Source organism: Heterodontus francisci, chromosome 39 (genome assembly GCF_036365525.1).
Source record: "Heterodontus francisci isolate sHetFra1 chromosome 39, sHetFra1.hap1, whole genome shotgun sequence".
NCBI classification, from domain to species: Eukaryota; Metazoa; Chordata; class Chondrichthyes; order Heterodontiformes; family Heterodontidae; genus Heterodontus; species Heterodontus francisci.
In genome coordinates, this window is record NC_090409.1 from 40,955,170 (window position 1) to 40,974,365 (window position 19,196).

The following is a 19,196-nucleotide window of genomic DNA, read 5'->3' on the forward strand; positions in this document are numbered from 1 at the left end:
ATAACAGATACCCGGGAGTGAGTTACAGACTGGAATCTAATCGAGGGGTTCGGGTGGTTTTATATATAGAATAACAGATACCCGGAAGTGAGTTACAGACTGGAATCTAATCGAGGGGTTCGGGGGGTTTATATATAGAATAACAGATACCCGGGAGTGAGTTACAGACTGGAATCTAATCGAGGGGTTCGGGGGGGTTTATATATAGAATAACAGATGCCCGGGAGTGAGTTACAGACTGGAATCTGATCGAGGGGTTCGGGGGGTTTATATATAGAATAACAGACACCCGGGAGTGAGTTACAGACTGAAATATAATTGAGGGGTTGGGGGGGTTTATATATAGAATAACAGATACCCGGGAGTGAGTTACAGACTGGAATCTAATCGAGGGGTTCAGTGGGGTTCAAACATAGAATAACAGATACCCGGGAGTGAGTTACAGACTGGAATCTAATCGAGGGGTTCGGGGGGGGGGGTTTATATATAGAATAACAGATACCCGGGAGTGAGTTACAGACTGGAATCTAATCGAGGGGTTCGGGTGGTTTATATATAGAATAACAGATACCCGGGAGTGAGTTACAGACTGGAATCTAATCGAGGGGTTCGGGTGGTTTATATATAGAATAACAGATACCCGGGAGTGAGTTACAGACTGGAATCTAATCGTGGGGTTCGGGGGGTTTATATATAGAATAACAGATACCCGGGAGTGAGTTGCAGACTGGAATCTAATCGAGGGGTTCGGGGGGTTTATATATAGAATAACAGATACCCGGGAGTGAGTTACAGACTGGAATCTAATCGAGGGGTTCAGTGGGGTTCATATATAGAATAACAGATACCCGGGAGTGAGTTACAGACTGGAATCAAATCGAGGGGTTCGGGGTGGTTTCGATATAGAATAACAGATACCCGGGAGTGAGTTACAGACTGGAATCTAATCGAGGGGTTTGGGGTGGTTTCGATATAGAATAACAGATACCCGGGAGTGAGTTACAGACTGGAATCTAATCGAGGGGTTCGGGGTGGTTTATATATAGAATAACAGATACCCGGGAGTGAGTTACAGACTGGAATCTAATCGAGGGGTTCGGGGGGTTTATATATAGAATAACAGATACCCAGGAGTGAGTTACCGACTGGAATCTAATCGAGGGGTTCGGTGGGGTTTATATATAGAATAACAGATACCCGGGAGTGAGTTACAGACTGGAATCTAATCGAGGGGTTCGGGGTGGTTTATATATAGAATAACAGATACCCGGGAGTGAGTTACAGACTGGAATCTAATCGAGGGGTTCGGGGGAGGTTTATATATAGAATAACAGATACCGGGGAGTGAGTTACAGACTGGAATCTAATCGAGGGGTTCGGGGGAGGTTTATATATAGAATAACAGATACCCGGGAGTGAGTTACAGACTGGAATCTAATCGAGGGGTTCGGGGGGTTTATATATAAAATAACAAATACCCGGGAGTGAGTTACAGACTGGAATCTAATCGAGGGGTTCGGGGGAGGTTTATATATAGAATAACAGATACCGGGGAGTGAGTTACAGACTGGAATCTAATCGAGGGGTTCGGGGTGGTTTATATATAGAATAACAAATACCCGGGAGTGAGTTACAGACTGGAATCTAATCGAGGGGTTCAGGGATGGTTTATATATAGAATAACAGATACCCGGGAGTGAGTTACAGACTGGAATCTAATCGAGGGGTTCAGGGTGGTTTTTATATAGAATAACAAATACCCGGGAGTGAGTTACAGACTGGAATCTAATCGAGGGGTTCAGGGATGGTTTATATATAGAATAACAGATACCCGGGAGTGAGTTACAGACTGGAATCTAATCGAGGGGTTCGGGGGGTTTATATATAGAATAACAAATACCCGGGAGTGAGTTACAGACTGGAATCTAATCGAGGGGTTCGGGGGAGGTTTATATATAGAATAACAGATACCGGGGAGTGAGTTACAGACTGGAATCTAATCGAGGGGTTTGGGGGGTTTATATATAGAATAACAAATACCCGGGAGTCAGTTACAGACTGGAATCTAATCGAGGGGTTCCGTGGAGGTTTATATATAGAATAACAGATACCGGGGAGTGAGTTACAGACTGGAATCTAATCGAGGGGTTCGGGGTGGTTTATATATAGAATAACAAATACCCGGGAGTGAGTTACAGACTGGAATCTAATCGAGGGGTTCAGGGATGGTTTATATATAGAATAACAGATACCCGGGAGTGAGTTACAGACTGGAATCTAATCGAGGGGTTCGGGGGGTTTATATATAGAATAACAGATACCCGGGAGTGAGTTACAGACTGGAATCTAATCGAGGGGTTCTGGGGGTTTATATATAGAATAACTGATACCCGGGAGTGAGTTACAGACTGGAATCTAATCGAGGGGTTCGGGGGGGGGTTTATATATAGAATAACAGATACCCGGGAGTGAGTTACAGACTGGAATCTAATCGAGGGGTTCGGGGTGGTTTATATATAGAATAACAGATACCCGGGAGTGAGTTACAGACTGGAATCTAATCGAGGGGTTTGGGGGGTTTATATATAGAATAACAAACACCCGGGAGTGAGTTACAGACTGGAATCTAATCGAGGGGTTCGGGGGAGGTTTATATATAGAATAACAGAAACCGGGGAGTGAGTTACAGACTGGAATCTAATCGAGGGGTTCGGGGGAGGTTTATATATAGAATAACAGATACCGGGGAGTGAGTTACAGACTGGAATCTAATCGAGGGGTTCAGGGGTTTATATATAGAATAACAGATACCCGGGAGTGAGTTACAGACTGAAATCTAATCGAGGGGTTCGGGGGTTTATATATAGAATAACAGATACCCGGGAGTGAGTTACAGACTGGAATCTAATCGAGGGGTTCGGGGGTTTATATATAGAATAACAGATACCCGGGAGTGAGTTACAGACTGGAATCTAATCGAGGGGTTCGGGGGGTTTATATATAGAATAACAGATACCCGGGAGTGAGTTACAGACTGGAATCTAATCGAGGGGTTCGGGGGTTTATATATAGAATAACAAATACCCGGGAGTGAGTTACAGACTGGAATCTAATCGAGGGGTTCGGGGGGTTTATATATAGAATAACAGATACCCGGGAGTGAGATACAGACTGGAATCTAATCGAGGGGTTCGGGGGGTTTATATATAGAATAACAGATACCCGGGAGTGAGTTACAGACTGGAATCTAATCGAGGGGTTCGGGGGGTTTATATATAGAATAACAGATACCCGGGAGTGAGATACAGACTGGAATCTAATCGAGGGGTTCGGGGGGTTTATATATAGAATAACAGATACCCGGGAGTGAGTTACAGACTGGAATCTAATCGAGGGGTTCGGGGGGTTTATATATAGAATAACAGATACCCGGGAGTGAGTTACAGACTGGAATCTAATCGAGGAGTTCGGGGGGTTTATATATAGAATAACAGATACCCTGGAGTGAGTTACAGACTGGAATCTAATCGAGGAGTTCGGGGGGTTTATATATAGAATAACAGATACCCGGGAGTGAGTTACAGACTGGAATCTAATCGAGGGGTTCGGGGGGTTTATATATAGAATAACAGATACCCGGGAGTGAGTTACAGACTGGAATCTAATCGAGGAGTTCGGGGGGTTTATATATAGAATAACAGATACCCGGGAGTGAGTTACAGACTGGAATCTAAACAACGGGTTCTGTGGTGGGTTTATGTATAGAATTACAGACACGATGGAATCTAATCTGTCTTTGATTGCCTTTTCTCCCGATGTCGCGCTTGCTCTGATTTTGATTTTATAACGAAATCCAGTCTTGTGGAGGTTACAGAGATAGGGAGGATTGTAGGGGCTGGAGGAGGTTACAGAGATCGGGAGGGTTGTAGGGGTTGGAGGAGGTTACAGAGATAGGGAGGGTTTTGGGGCTGGAGGAGGTTACAGTGATAGGGAGGGCTGTAGGGTCTGGAGGAGGTTACAGTGATAGGGAGGGCTGTAGGGGCTGGAGGAGGTTACAGAGATAGGGAGGGTTGTAGGGGCTGGAGGAGGTTACAGTGATAGGGAGGGTTGCATGGGCTGGAGGAGGTTACAGTGATAGGGAGGGCTGGAGGAGGTTACAGAGATAGGGAGGGTTGCATGGGCTGGAGGAGGTTACAGTGATAGGGAGGGCTGGAGGAGGTTACAGAGATAGGGAGGGTTGTATGGGCTGGAGGAGGTTACAGTGATAGGGAGGGCTGGAGGAGGTTACAGAGATAGGGAGGGTTGTATGGGCTGGAGGAGGTTACAGTGATAGGGAGGGCTGTCGGGGCTGGAGGAGGTTACAGAGATAGGGAGGGTTGTCGGGGCTGGAGGAAGTTACTGAGATAGTGAGGGTTGTAGGAACTGGAGGAGGTTACTGTGATAGGGAGGGTTGTAGGGACCTAAGGTGGTTATAGAGATAGGGAGGGTTGTAGGTACTGGAGGAGGTTACAGAGATAGGGAGGTTTGTAGGGACTGGAGGAGGTTACAGAGATAGGGAGGGTTGTAGGGACTGGAGGAGGTTACTGTGATCGGGAGGATTGTAGGGACCTAAGGTGGTTATAGAGATAGGGAGGGTTGTAGGAGCTGGAGGAAGTTACAGAGATAGGGAGGGTTGTAGGGGCTGGAGGAGGTTACAGAGATAGGGAGGGTTGTAGGGACTTGAGGAGGTTACAGAGATAGGGAGGGTTGTAGGGACTGGAGGAGGTTACAGAGATAGGGAGGCATAGGTGGTGATGGGTGATGAGACGGGTTTGTATCCTGAACCTCATCCCATGGAGAGATGCTTCACCGAGGTTATGAGCTGTCTGGTACAGCCGCAGGCAGTGGTCAGAAAGAGTGATGGAGTCGGTGGCGAGGGAGCAGAGTTTGTGTTGGGGACCGACGACTGTGTGAGAGGAATCGTCTGCTCGGTAATTCCTGGACGTCGGACAAGCAGCATGAACAGTTCGAGGCAGTGCAGAGGGGTCCAGAGATGTGGTAGGGATGTAGAGCTGGGTGTCTCGCGTACAACTTGATCTGCTTGCAGATGATGTCCTCAGTGGTGTTGCACCAAAGGTCAACGAGATGAAGGCTGTTTATTTTAGAAACCCTGATTGATTTCCCTGACCATCTCCCTGTTGATACGTCTTGTGTTCTCTTTATCTCTTTGCAGCTGTCTGTTGCCTTGCTCTCTTGGGCTTTCGGATATTGGAGAGATTTACAGAACGAAGGTAAAGCTTGGACAGTGGTTCTGAGCGTCATGTGTCACGACCGGGCGAGGAAGGGGTCTCGGGCTCCCCTCTGGCCCTTTCCCTGGTTTGGCCGTAACAGTGTTTAACTGTTCTTTGCTTCCCCTGAGTTGAGTCCTTGCTCACTGCTCTCTGATTGTGATTGTAAATGAGCCAATCAGACGGGCTTTCTTAGGTTTAAGCAAGAAAGATGTAAGTTTGTTAAACTTAACACACTACCTCAGTTAAAATTGCTAAAAGTGAGCGACACGAGCACGCTGGCACGCCTACTCGATAAACACGCACACAAATAGGTACAGAGGTGGAGCAAGAATTGAAGGGGGATGGTTTGCAGTAGTAATTGGAATTCGGTTCCTGTTTTTAGTTTTGCTGTAAAGTCCTTGATTGGAGTTAAGTCTTGGCAGTTCTCGCTGGGGCCCAGTGCACACTTTCAAACTTGTTTCGTTTCGAGAGAGACAGACATGTTCGTCTTGACATTCAACTGCAGTCTCCCCAAACCTTTCTGTGAGGCGCAATTCACACTGCTCCCAGGTTGGCCAGCTCTTTGTTTGAAACAGCATCGTCTGTGAGGTTTGTTTTCAAAAGCTCTCCAGTCACACTCGGTTTGTGGGGGTGAGGTGGGCGGGGAGGGGGGGGGGAGCGCGGGTTGTGGGGGGCTGGTGGAATGCGGTCTCTTACACAGACAGTGACCCTCAATGTCTTCTGATCATCACCACTGACCAAGCTCATCTCGCTAATTGAATCGGGGAGCACTCCCATTGTCTCTCAGAATGCAAATAGGCAGCCATGTTTTCAGCCGTTCAGCTCTCTTTAAACAAGTTATGTTCAACGTCCAGTAAAAGTTCAGATAGTGTTCCGTATGATGGAATTCATATGTCCCCATTTGGCCGGGGTGGTTTCCATCACAGATGCAGTTGCCCGAAGAATTGAACAAATCTAATTTACCTGTTACTTGAAGGCATGAAGGATGGAGAGATAATGAAGATGCCAACCAGAGGACTGGTCCTGAATTTGGCTCCCTGCACGCCTTGCTTGGTGTTACGATGAAAACCCCACACGCCAAATGGAAAATATTAATTTCATCGTGCGGAACTTTGCCTGAGACTTTTACTGGAAATTGATACAAATAACTTTTAAAACAGAACAGCAGGCAGCCAAGATGGCCACGGACATTTGCATGTGAAAAAGAACAAAGTATTAGACACATAGGAGACAGACATGATTGACTCAGCCTAGCCAGAACAACGGGGTGCTCTCTGATTCAGTTATCTGATATAGCCTTATCAATGTGGTGGTCAAAAGCCATCAGCACCCATTGGCTTTGAAAGAGCCAAACTGAGACCAGCACTGGAGAAAGCTGGGGATATAACCAGACAAAATGCACAGGCAAGACACATTCATCGTTTTTCGTATTAGCTGGCGTTTAAGTTTTGAAATTGCACTGTCTAAATGAGGGAGATGACCGCCGGCATCAGGCAAACCTCAGCAACCGGCATTCGGAAAAGGATTAATCAACTTAGCATCTATTAAGAGCACTGCAGGGCTTTGTTTTCGGAAAAGCAGGGATTGACTCCTGTTGAGGGTGTATTTCATGTTTGATGGATAGGATTTTCTCCATTTCTATTATTGTGTTTTAAGATTGTGTCCATTACATTATTGCGTTGTATGCATGAGACCTGTTCGACATGCTAACTCCCGGAAAGAGGTCTCCCTGAGATTTATGAACAATTACACAGGACTACTTTGAGTCATGATGGTTTTCAATCTCTCTTGTGGATACAAGAAAATCTTATTGAGGGAACTTTTATGTCCTATTGAGTTCCCTCAATAAGATTTTCTTGTATCCACAAGAGAGATTGAAAACCATCATGACTCAAATTAGTTTTCAAAACTCTACAACACATACACCGATAACATGACAACAGATAAACACATAACCACCACCATTTCTTGTTGATTTCAGGTGCCAGACTCTTTCTACCTTGTCGGATGTAAAACAGACTGGACCACAACGTTCAATAAAAGTCTTTTGCAGTGTCAATCATCCAACGGAGCCTCGAGTTCTTTGTCTGAACCATGGAGTTAAAGCCCGCCCACCACCGACACTGTCCATCCCCCGCGTGCTCCAAGCTCTTTCACACAAGCCCTGTCTTTGATGAATCAAGCTATTACTTCAATGTTCCCTCGTTTTTATCCTCGGCTGTTTTCCACAACTCTCCCGGGTTGTCGAGCCGGAGGTCTGAGAATGCACAGACGGAATCGCAAATGCTGAGGCTCGAGATCCAGTGCTGATCTCAAAGCTGAAGTGAGGTAAAATCCAAGAGTTTGAGAGACAGATCATGAGAAGGACAAGGGTTCACGTTTCACACGGGACGAGGTTTCTTTAACCCAAACAGTATTATCAGCAGAAGGACTGCAGCCGAATTGCCCAAGATGAGTGCATACAAGAGGATGGGATGTCTGCACGATTCTGAAAGCAGAGGGTTATTGCCTGATTATTATTACAGATCGCAAAACCCGAACTGCCTGCCCTCCTTAACTCTCCTGAACGCAGTTCCTCCTGCTCTCTTATCTAGATCCGCATTTTTCATATATGAGCACCAGAGGGTGAGGCTATTCAACCTGGAGAGGAGGCAGAACAGCCAATAATATCCTGGTCCAATCTGCACCTTCTCCTTTGTTATCTCTTGCCCAACCCCCACCTCACTTGTTTATAATCTGTGACTTTTCTAATATTTGTCAGTTCCGAAGAAGGGTCACTGACCCGAAACGTTAACTCGGCTTCACTTTCCACAGATGCTGCCAGACCTGCTGAGTGAATCCAGCATTTCCCTCAGTACTGACCCTCCGACAGTGCGGCACTCCCTCAGTACTGACCCTCCGACAGTGCAGCACTCCCTCAGTACTGACCCTCCGACAGTGCAGCACTCCCTCAGTCCTGACCCTCCGACAGTTCAGCACTCCCTGAGTACTGACCCTCCGACAGTGCAGCGCTCCCTCAGTACTGACCCTCCGACAGTGCAGCACTCCCTCAGTCCTGACCCTCCGACAGTTCAGCACACCCTGAGTACTGACCCTCCGACAGTGCAGCGCTCCCTCAGTACTGACCCTCCGACAGTGCAGCACTCCCTCAGTACTGACCCTCCGACAGTGCGGCACTCCCTCAGTACTGACCCTCCGACAGTGCAGCACTCCCTCAGTACTGACCCTCCGACAGTGCGGCGTTCCCTCAGTACTGACCCTCCGACAGTGCGGCGTTCACTCAGTACTGACCCTCCGACAGTGCGGCACTCCTTCAGTACTGACCCTCCGACAGTGCGGCACTCCCTCAGTACTGACCCTCCAACAGTGCGGCACTCCCTCAGTACTGACCCTCCGACAGTGCGGCACTCCCTCAGTACTGACCCTCCGACAGTGCGGCAGTCCCTCAGTACTGACCCTCCGACAGTGCGGCACTCCCTCAGTACTGACCCTCCGACAGTGCGGCACTCCCTCAGTACTGACCCTCCGACAGTGCGGCACTGCCTCAGTACTGACCCTCCGACAGTGCAGCACTCCTTCAGTACTGACCCTCCGACAGTGCGGCGTTCACTCAGTACTGACCCTCCGACAGTGCGGCGTTCCCTCAGTACTGACCCTCCGACTGTGCGGCACTCCCTCAGTGCTCACCCTCCGACAGTGCAGCACTCCCTCAGTCCTGACCCTCCGACAGTGCAGCACTCCCTCAGTACTGACCCTCCGACATTGCGGCGTTCACTCAGTACTGACCCTCCGACAGTGTCGCACTCCCTCAGTACTGACCCTCCGACAGTGCAGCACTCCCTCAGTACTGACCCTCCGACAGTGTCGCACTCCCTCAGTACTGACCCTCCGACAGTGTCGCACTCCCTCAGTACTGACCCTCCGACAGTGTCGCACTCCCTCAGTACTGACCCTCCGACTGTGCGGCACTCCCTCAGTGCTCACCCTCCGACAGTGCAGCACTCCCTCAGTCCTGACCCTCCGACAGTGCGGCACTCCCTCAGTACTGACCCTCCGACATTGCGGCACTCCCTCAGTACTGACCCTTGACAGTGTAGCACTCCCTCAGTACTGACCCTTGACAGTGCGGCGCTCCCTCAGTACTGACCCTCCGACAGTGTCGCACTCCCTCAGTACTGACCCTCCGACAGTGTCGCACTCCCTCAGTACTGACCCTCCGACTGTGCGGCACTCCCTCAGTGCTCACCCTCCGACAGTGCAGCACTCCCTCAGTCCTGACCCTCCGACAGTGCGGCACTCCCTCAGTACTGACCCTCCGACATTGCGGCGCTCCCTCAGTACTGACCCTCCGACAGTGTCGCACTCCCTCAGTACTGACCCTCCGACAGTGCGGCGCTCCCTCAGTACTGACCCTCCGACAGTGTCGCACTCCCTCAGTACTGACCCTCCGACAGTGCGGCACTCCCTCAGTACTGACCCTCCGACAGTGCGGCACTCCCTCAGTGCTCACCCTCCGACAGTGTCGCACTCCCTCAGTACTGACCCTCCGACAGTGTCGCACTCCCTCAGTACTGACCCTCCGACAGTGTCGCACTCCCTCAGTACTGACCCTTGACAGTGTAGCTCTCCCGCACTGGCTTATGGGACTTGTGTTTCTGCAGTGGAGCCCCAAGCAGAGAGATCCTGACTGAGTGGGGAAAGAGAGCGAGCTAAATCCAGGGCGTCACAGCGACAGCAGTGGATACCGGAGCTCAAGACCCCCGGGAAGGAGAGATAGAGAGAGAGGAGAGGGTCTCTTACCACTCAGAGCGATGTACTGCCTGCGTTCGAGGACGCCACCCGCTGTGTGGTGCAGGAGGCAGGTGTATTTCACCTCATTGTCCAGGCTCCTGGAGGAGAGCTCCAGGTGGCTTGCCAATCTGTAGGACCCATCGCTGGCAGGCAGGAGCGACAGACTCCAATTCCCGGCCGTCACCGACGCACCGTTCCTCAGCCACTCGATGCGGGTAGCGTTCGGGTCGGGAACCCTTGTCTCGCAGGAGACACGGCGTTGCTGGGCAGCATCACAGGAGCAGTTGGAAGGAGGGGACAAGACGAGCGGTTCTGTAGGAGGAAATGTGGGTGTGGGTTAGTTATGTTGTGTTTGTCTTCAACGCCAAGCGATTCTCTTTACATAAGACCTTCAGGAATAGGAGCAGGGGGTCATATCAGGGGCCCCTCGATCCTGCGCACCCAAGATCATGGCTGATCTACCTCATCTCCCCTTCCCCACCCTATCCCTCGATTCCCTCAGCGCACAAAAATTAATCGATTTCAGTCTGGAATTTACTCAACGACTGATCATCTACAGTTCTCTGGGTTAGAGAATTCCAGAGATTCCCAACCCTCTGAGTGAAGACATTTCTCCTCATCTCAGTCCCCAATGGCTGATCCCTTACCCTGAGACTGCACTGTCGGAGAGTCAGTACTGAGGGAGTGCTGCACTGTCGGAGGGTCAGTACTGAGGGAGTGCTGCACTGTCGGTGGATCAGTACTGAGGGAGTGCTGCACTGTCGAAGATTCAGTACTGAGGGAGTGCTGCACTGTCGGAGGGTCAGTACTGAGGGAGTGCTGCACTGTCGAAGACTCAGTACTGAGGGAGTGCTGCACTGTCGGAGGGTCAGTACTGAGGGAGTGCTGCACTGTCGGAGGGTCAGTACTGAGGGAGTGCTGCACTGTCGGAGGGTCAGTACTGAGGGAGTGCCGCACTGTCGGAGAGTCAGTACTGAGGGAGTGCCGCACTGTCGGAGGGTCAGTACTGAGGGAGTGCCGCACTGTCGGAGTGTCAGTACTGAGGGAGTGCTGCACTGTCAAAGACTCAGTACTGAGGGAGTGCTGCACTGTCGGAGGTGCCGTCTTTCAGAAGAGACATTAAACTGAGGCCCCCGTCTGCCCTCTCAGGTGGGTGTAAAAGAACCCACGGCCACTATTTGGAAGAAGAGCGGGGGGGAGGAGTTCTCCCCGGTGTCCTGGGGACAATATTTATCCCTCGACCAACATCACTAAAAAAAATAACAGACGTTCTGGGTCATTATCACATTGCAGTTTGTGGGATCTTGCTGTGCGCAAATCGGCTGCTGCGTTTCCTACATTACAGCGGAGAGCACACTTCCCAAAAAAAAAAAGATCTTTGACTGTGAGGGGCTTGGGGACGTCCTGAGCTGGGGAAAGGCATTGGAGAAATGTCAATTATTGGTTGTCACCCTCACCGTGAACAAATAGCCTCGTCCCTTGACCTTTCTTTATGGAGCTCTGGTAACCCACGAGAAAGGAGATGTAACAGTAATACGTCTCAGAGTCGTTCAGCTGAAGGGTGTCGATCTGGAGTGTGTAGTTACGCCTGCCGCTGTGTTTGATGAATGCCAGTCGGTCTTGGAAGCGCCCCTGTGTGTCAGGGTATATTACTGTTGGTTCTTCATTCAGCTGTCGAAACACCCAGTAGACGGAACTCCGATAGATTTTCTCCTGGTCTGCCGTGTAGCTGCAGTTCAACGAGACAGACTGCCCCTTCAGTCGACTGACAAAGGAGGGCTCCTGTATGACCACCAGGGCACCCTTCGTACAACCTGAAAGGACACGAAGTGACCAAAAGCTCGGTCAGAGAGGTCGGTTTGTTTAAGGAGCGTCTGAGAGGAGGAGGAGAGAGAGAGAGAGAGAGGCGGAGAGGTTTAGGGAGGGAATTCCGGAGCTTAGGGCCCCCAGGGCAGCTGAAGGCACGGCCGCCAATGGTGGAGCGATGGGAATCGGGGGATGGGCGAGAGGGCGGAATTGGAGGGAGCGCAGAGATCTCGGAGGATTGTAGGGCCTGGAGGAGGTTACAGATATAGGGAAGGTTGTAGGGGCTGGAGGAGGTTACAGAGATAGGGAGGGTTGTAGGGACTGGAGGAGGTTACAGAGATAGGGAAGGTTGTCGGGGCTGGAGGAGGTTACAGAGACAGGGAGGATTGTCGGGGCTGGAGAAGGTTACAGAGATAGGGAGGGGTGTAGGGGCTGGAGGAGGTTACAGAGATTAGAATTAGAATTAGAACATTACAGCGCAGTACAGGCCCTTCGGCCCTCGATGTTGCGCCGACCTGTAAAACCATCTGACCTACACTATTCCATTTTCATCCATATGTCTATCCAATGACCACTTAAATGCCCTTAAAGTTGGCGAGTCTACTACTGCTGCAGGCAGGGCGTTCCACGCCCCTACTACTCTCTGAGTGAAGAAACTACCTCTGACATCTGTCCCATATCTATCACCCCTCAACTTAAAGCTATGTCCCCTCGTGTTTGCCATCACCATCCGAGGAAAAAGACTCTCACTATCCACCCTATCTAACCCTCTGATTATCTTATATGTCTCTATTAAGTCACCTCTCCTCCTCCTTCTCTCCAAAGAAAACAACCTCAAGTCCCTCAGCCTTTCCTCGTAAGACCTTCCCTCCATACCAGGCAACATCCTAATAAATCTCCTCTGCACCCTTTCCATAGCTTCCACATCCTTCCTATAATGCGGTAACCAGAACTGCACGCAATACTCCAGGTGCGGTCTCACCAGAGTTTTGTACAGCTGCAGCATGACCTCGTGGCTCCGAAACTCGATCCCCCTACTAATAAAAGCTAACACACCATATGCCTTCTTAACAGCCCTATTAACCTGGGTAGCAACTTTCAGGGATTTATGTACCTGGACACCAAGATCTCTCTGCTCATCTACACTACCAAGAATCTTCCCATTAGCCCAGTACTCTGCATTCCTGTTACTCCTTCCAAAGTGAATCACCTCACACTTCTCCGCATTAAACTCCATTTGCCATCTCTCAGCCCAGCTCTGCAGCCTATGTCCCTCTGTAACCTACAACATCCTTCGGCACTATCCACAACTCCACCGACCTTCGTGTCATCCGCAAATTTACTAACCCACCCTTCGACACCCTCATCCAGGTCATTTATAAAAATGACAAACAGCAGTGGCCCCAAAACAGATCCTTGCGGTACACCACTAGTAACTAAACTCCAGGATGAACATTTGCCATCAACCACCACCCTCTGTCTTCTTTCAGCTAGCCAATTTCTGATCCAAAGCTCTAAATCACCTTCAATCCCATACTTCCGTATTTTCTGCAATAGCCTACCGTGGGGAACCTTATCAAACGCCTTACTGAAATCCATATACACCACATCCACTGCTTTACCCTCATCCACCTGTTTGGTCACCTTCTCGAAAAACTCAATAAGGTTTGTGAGGCACGACCTACCCTTCACAAAACCGTGCTGACTATCGCTAATGAACTTATTCTTTTCAAGATGATTATAAATCCTGTCTCTTATAACCTTTTCCAACATTTTACCCACAACCGAAGTAAGGCTCACAGGTCTATAATTACCAGGGCTGTCTCTACTCCCCTTCTTGAACAAGGGGCCAACATTTGCTATCCTCCAGTCTTCCGGTAGGGAGAGAGGGAGGGTTGTAGGGACTGGAGGAGGTTACAGAGATAGGGAGGGTTGTAGGGTCTGGAGGAGGTAACAGAGAGAGGGAGGGTTGTAGGGGCTGGAGGAGGTTACAGAGATAGGGAGGGTTGTCGGGCTGGAGGAGGTTACAGAGATAGGGAGGGTTGGAGGGGCTGGAGGAGGTTACAGAGATAGGGAGGATTGTAGGGGCTGGAGGAGGTTACAGAGATAGGGAGGGTTGTAGGGGCTGGAGGAGGTAACAGAGAGAGGGAGGGTTGTAGGGGCTGGAGGAGACTACAGAGATAGGGAGGGTTGTCGGGCTGGAGGAGGTTACAGAGATAGGGAGGGTTGGAGGGGCTGGAGGAGGTTGCAGAGATGAGGAGGGTTGTAGGGGCTGGAGGAGGTTACAGAGATAGGGAGGGTTGTAGGGGCTGGAGGAGGTTGCAGAGATGAGGAGGGTTGTAGGGACTGGAGGGGGTTACAGAGATAGGGAGGGGTTGTAGGGGCTGGAGGAGGTTACAGAGATAGGGAGGGTTGTAGGGGCTGGAGAAGGTTACAGAGACCGTGAGGGTTGTAGGGGCTGGAGGAGGTTACAGAGATAGGGAGGGGTTGTAGGGGCTGGAGGAGGTTACAGAGATAGGGAGGGTTGTAGGGACAGGAGGAGTGGAATTAATTGGATAGCTCTTTCAAAGAGCCAGCAGAGGAAATTGAATGGCCTGTTTCTGGGCTGGAGATTCGATGTAACAGGATGTGACCGTAGCAATTATCTGTAAAAATAGTGACACATCACCCCCATGGAAACATTTGCTGCTAAACTCCGCTGTGAAACCACACAGACCACTATTACAAGCTCACTCTCGTCACGGACATCACTTGTGATCGACAAGCATCGACCACAACCGCACGAAAGCACCAGGAATTGAGCAGTGGCTCCCTTACTCCTCCCCCTCCCCCACCCCGTCTGCCCCCTCAGTTGGGTGTAAAAGATCCCACGGCCACTATTTGGAAGAAGAGCAGGGGGGTGGAGTTCTCCCCGGTGTCCTGGGGACCAATATTTAACCCTCAACCAACGTCACTTAAAAACAAAAACAGATGATCTGGGTCATTATCACATTGCTGTTTGTGGGATCTTGCTGTGCGCAAATCGGCTGCTGCGTTTCCCACATTACAAACAGTGAGCGCACTTCAAAATAATACGTACCTCATTGTCTGTGAGGGGCTTGGGAACATCCTGAGTCTAATAAATGCAACTTGCACCTATTATTCTTTATCTCTTTGTCACTGTCTCTTTCTTTTTCTGTCTCTCCCCTCTGACTATGTCTCTACCTCTCCCTCTCTCTCTGTCTCTCTTTCTCTCTCTCTCTCACTCACCCTCTCTCTTGCTTTACCTCTCTGTCTCTCTTTCTCTCTCTCCCACCCTCTCTGTCTCACCCTCTCTCTCTCGGCCTCTCTCTCTCGGCCTCTCTTTCTCTCTTCACTTTATATCTCTGTTTCTCGTTCTCTTTCTGTGTGTCTCTCTGTCTTCCACTTTTTTTTCTCTTGCTGCCTCTCCCTCTCTCACTGTCTCTCTTTGTCTCTCTCACTGTCCCTCCCTCTCTGTCTCTGTCTCTGTCTCTCTCTCTCTGTCTCTCCCTTTTCTCCTCTTGTTGCCTCTCTCTCTGTTTCGCTCTGTCTCCCTCTCACTCTCTTTCTCTCTCTCTTTTCTCTCACTACTTCTCCCTCTATCTCTGTCTCTCTCTTTCTCTCTATCTCTCTCTCTTTTTCCCTCTTGCTGCCTCACTCTCTCGCTCTGTTTGGCTCCCCCACACACTCTTTCTCTTTCTTTTCTCTCTCACTGCTTCTCCCCCTGTCTCTCTCTCTACCTCTCTCTCTTTCTCTCTATCTCTATCTCTCTCTGTCTCTTTTTCTCTCTCACTGTCTCTCCTTCTCTCTCTGTCTCTTTCTCTCTCTCGCTATCTCTCCTTCACTCTCTGTCCCTCTCGTATTCTCTCTCTGTCTCTCTCTCTTACCCCCTTTTTCCCTCTGTCTATCTCTCTGTCTGTTTCTCTCTCGCGCTGTTTCTCCCTCTCTGTCTGACCCTCTCTTATTCTGTCTCTGTCTCTCTCCTTTGCCCCCTTTCTCTCTCTCTCTCTCTCAGTCTTTTTTCTGTCGCTGTCTCTCCCTCTCTGTCTCTTTTTCTCTCACTGTTTCTCCCTCTATCTCTGTCCCTCTTACTTTTTCTCTCTCTATCTCTCTCTCTTTCTCTGTTTCTATCTCTCTCTCTGTCTCTTTTTCTCTCTCGCTGTCTTTCCCTCTCTGTCCCTCTCATATTCTCTCTGTGTCTCTCCTGTGCCCCCTTTCTCTCTCTCGCTGTCTGTTTTTTTCTGTCGCTGTCTCTCCCTCTCTCTCTCTCTCTCTCTTTTCTCTCACCCTCTTTTCTCTCACTGCTTCTCCCTCTATCTCTGTCTCTCTCTCTCTCCCTCATGCTGCCTCTCTCTCTCTCTCTCTTTCTTTCTCTCTGTTTCTCTCTGTCTCCCTCTCACTCTCTTTGTCTCTGCCTCTCTCTTTTTTCTCTCACTGCTTCTCCCTCTATGTCTCTCTCTCTCTCTCTCTTTCTGTCTGTCTCTGTCTTTTTCTCTCTCGCAGTCTCTCCCTCTCTCTCTGTCCCTCACGTATTCTCTCTGTGTCTCTCTCCTTTGCCCCCTTTCTCTCTCTCTCTCTCTCTCGCTGTCTGTTTTTCTCTGTTGCTATCTCTCCCTTTCTCTCTGTTTCTCTTTTCTCTCACTGCTTCTCCGTCTATCTCTGTCCCTCTTACTTTTTCTCTCTCTATCTCTCTCTCTTTCTCTGTTTCTATCTCTCTCTCTCTGTCTCTTTTTCTCTCTCGCTGTCTTTCCCTCTCTGTCCCTCTCATATTCTCTCTGTGTCTCTCCTGTGCCCCCTTTCTCTCTCTCGCTGTCTGTTTTTTTCTGTCGCTGTCTCTCCCTCTCTCTCTCTCTCTCTCTCTCTTTTCTCTCACCCTCTTTTCTCTCACTGCTTCTCCCTCTATCTCTGTCTCTCTCTCTTTCCCTCATGATGCCTCTCTCTCTCTCTCTCTCTCTCTCTTACTGCTTCTCTGTCTATCTCTCTCTCTCTTTCTTTCTCTCTCTGTTTCTCTCTGTCTCCCTCTCACTCTCTTTGTCTCTGCCTCTCTCTTTTTTCTCTCACTGCTTCTCCCTCTATGTCTCTCTCTCTCTCTCTCTTTCTGTCTGTCTCTGTCTTTTTCTCTCTCGCAGTCTCTCCCTCTCTCTCTGTCCCTCACGTATTCTCTCTGTGTCTCTCTCCTTTGCCCCCTTTCTCTCTCTCTCTCTCTCTCGCTGTCTGTTTTTCTCTGTTGCTATCTCTCCCTTTCTCTCTGTTTCTCTTTTCTCTCACTGCTTCTCCCTCTATCTCTGACCCTCCTTCTTTCTGTCTCTCTCTTTCTCACTGTCTCTATCTCTCTCTCTCCATCTCTATCTCTGCCTCTCTGTTTTTCTCTCCCGCTGTCTCTCCCTCTCTCTCTCTGTGCCTCTCGTATTCTCCCTCTGTCTCTCTCCTATGCTCCCTTTCTCTCTCTCTCTCTCTGTCTGTTTTTCTCTCTTGCTGTCTCTCCCTCTCTCTTCCTCTCACTGCTTCTTCCTCTATCTTTGTCCCTCTTTGTCTCTCTCTGTGTCTCTTTTTCTCTCTCGCTGTCTCGCCTTCTCTCTCTGTGCCTCCCTCGTATTCTCTCTCTCTCTCTCCACTCCATTGTTTGAATTGGTTACAATGGCTGGAAGGGGGAGAAAAATCAGACCATCGGAGAAACGGGAACGGCACAGATGGAGGCCATTCGGCCCATCGCGTCTCTGCTAGTCCCATACCGCCCGGCCCTTTCCCCGTAACCCTGCAACCATTTTTTCCTCTTCAGGTGTTCACCCCCAATTCCCTTTTGAACGCGACGATTAAATTTGCCTCCATCAGCCGCTCCCCTCCGTCAGACTCCTCGACAAGGCCCAGCGGTGAACGGCGGAGAGGTCGAGGTTATTTACCGGCGATGGTGAGAAGGATGAGGGAGGTAGTCAGCGACTTGGTGACGAGGGTGATCTGTGAGGGGAGGAGACAGGAGGCTGTTCAGTTATTGGGACAGTGTTTAAACCCCATCAGCTTCTTCTGGGAGGCTAACCATCCTTGCAGATTTTACTCCCTCACTTCCCCCTGTACTACTCTGCACCGAGTCCCGTTCACCCATCACTCCCTGCCGCTCACCAGCTCTCGGTTCAGCAATGCCTCCGTTTTGAACTTCTGATCCTTGTTTCAAACCTCCTCCAGGCCCCGACAACCCTCTTTATCCCCATGACCACCGACAACCCTCCCTATCTCTGTAACCTCCTCCAGCCCCTACAACCCTCCCTATCTCTGTAACCTCCTCCAGTCCCTACAACCCTCCGAGTTCTCTGCGCTCCCTCCAATTCCGTCCTCTCGCCCATCCCCCGATTCCCATCGCTCCACCATTGGCGCCCGTGCCTTCAGCTGCCTGGGGGCCCTAAGCTCTGGAATTCCCTCCCTAAACCTCTCCGCCTCTCTCTCTCTTTCTCTCTCTCTCCTCCTTTAAGACGCTCCTTAAAAAAACCGACCTCTCTGACCCGAGCTTTTGGTCGCCGGTCCCTGATATCACCTGACGTGGCTCGGGGTCAAATCTCTGTCTGATTTACACTCCTGCGAATCACCTTGGGATGCTTTACTACATTGAGGGCGCTATATAAATGCATGTTGTTGTTTCTCTCTATCTCTCCCTTCACCAATGCTACGTGGAGCATCTCCCTGGTAATCCTCATCAACGTCTCATAGGACAACACACCAGTGTAGGGAGTCCATTCGGCCCATCGTCCCCGTGCTAGCTCTTTGAAAGATCTATCCAATTACTCACCACTCTCCCCCCACCAACTCTTTCCCCTATCGTCCTGCAAATTTTTCCCCTTCCAGTATTTCTCCAATTCCCCCTTTTGAAAGTTACTATTGAATCTGCTTCCACCGCCCTTTCAGGCAGCGCGTTCCAGATCACAACAACTCACTGCGTCAAAAACATTCTCCTCCTCTCCCCCCCTCTGGTTCTTTAACCCATTATCCTCAATCTGTGTCCCTCTGGTTACCGACCCTCCTGCCACTGGGAACAGTTTCTCCTCATTTACTCCATCGAAACCCCCTCGTGATTTTGAACGCCTCGATTAAATCTCCCCCCTTAACCTTCAGTGCCCTGAGGAGAAGCACCTCAGATTGTTGGAGAAAGCTGTCCTACCTGCCGATATTGGACGAGAACAGGGCGACTCTGCCCAGCTTGTACCCTCTCCATGTCCACACTGGTAACTCAGCTCGGTCAGGGGAGGCAGCTGTCTGCCACTGATAGCTTCTGAGCTGAGATCTCAATCGGCCACTGGCAGGAAACAGGGCTCGCAGCAAAACTCTTGAGTGTGGTTTCGC

At 50.0% G+C, this 19,196-nt stretch overlaps 2 protein-coding genes across 8 annotated transcripts in view; one reads left to right on the top strand and one right to left on the bottom strand.

Moving 5' to 3' along the window:
* The window catches only part of LOC137352779 (uncharacterized), a 40,914-nt gene extending 33,585 nt beyond the window's left edge, over positions 1-7,329 (top strand). For 5 of the 7 annotated variants that reach the window (XR_010969781.1, XR_010969779.1, XR_010969782.1 and 2 more), the window contains 2 exons: positions 5,213-5,270; positions 7,252-7,329. The gene's annotated coding sequence lies outside the window, so the exon portion shown is untranslated. The remainder of the gene's footprint in view (positions 1-5,212; positions 5,271-7,251) is intronic. The other 2 variants (XR_010969780.1, XM_068018593.1) reach the window with 1 other exon arrangement.
* On the bottom strand, positions 6,711-19,173 carry LOC137352780 (uncharacterized). The gene is made up of 5 exons (XM_068018594.1): positions 19,015-19,173; positions 17,768-17,822; positions 11,519-11,875; positions 10,071-10,373; positions 6,711-7,758 (listed from the first exon to the last, which is right to left on the bottom strand). The coding sequence occupies exons 1-5, from the start codon at positions 19,066-19,068 to the stop codon at positions 7,652-7,654; spliced, it is 876 nt and encodes a 291-aa protein (XP_067874695.1). The 5' UTR covers positions 19,069-19,173; the 3' UTR covers positions 6,711-7,651.
* Positions 19,174-19,196: the final 23 nt, after the last annotated feature.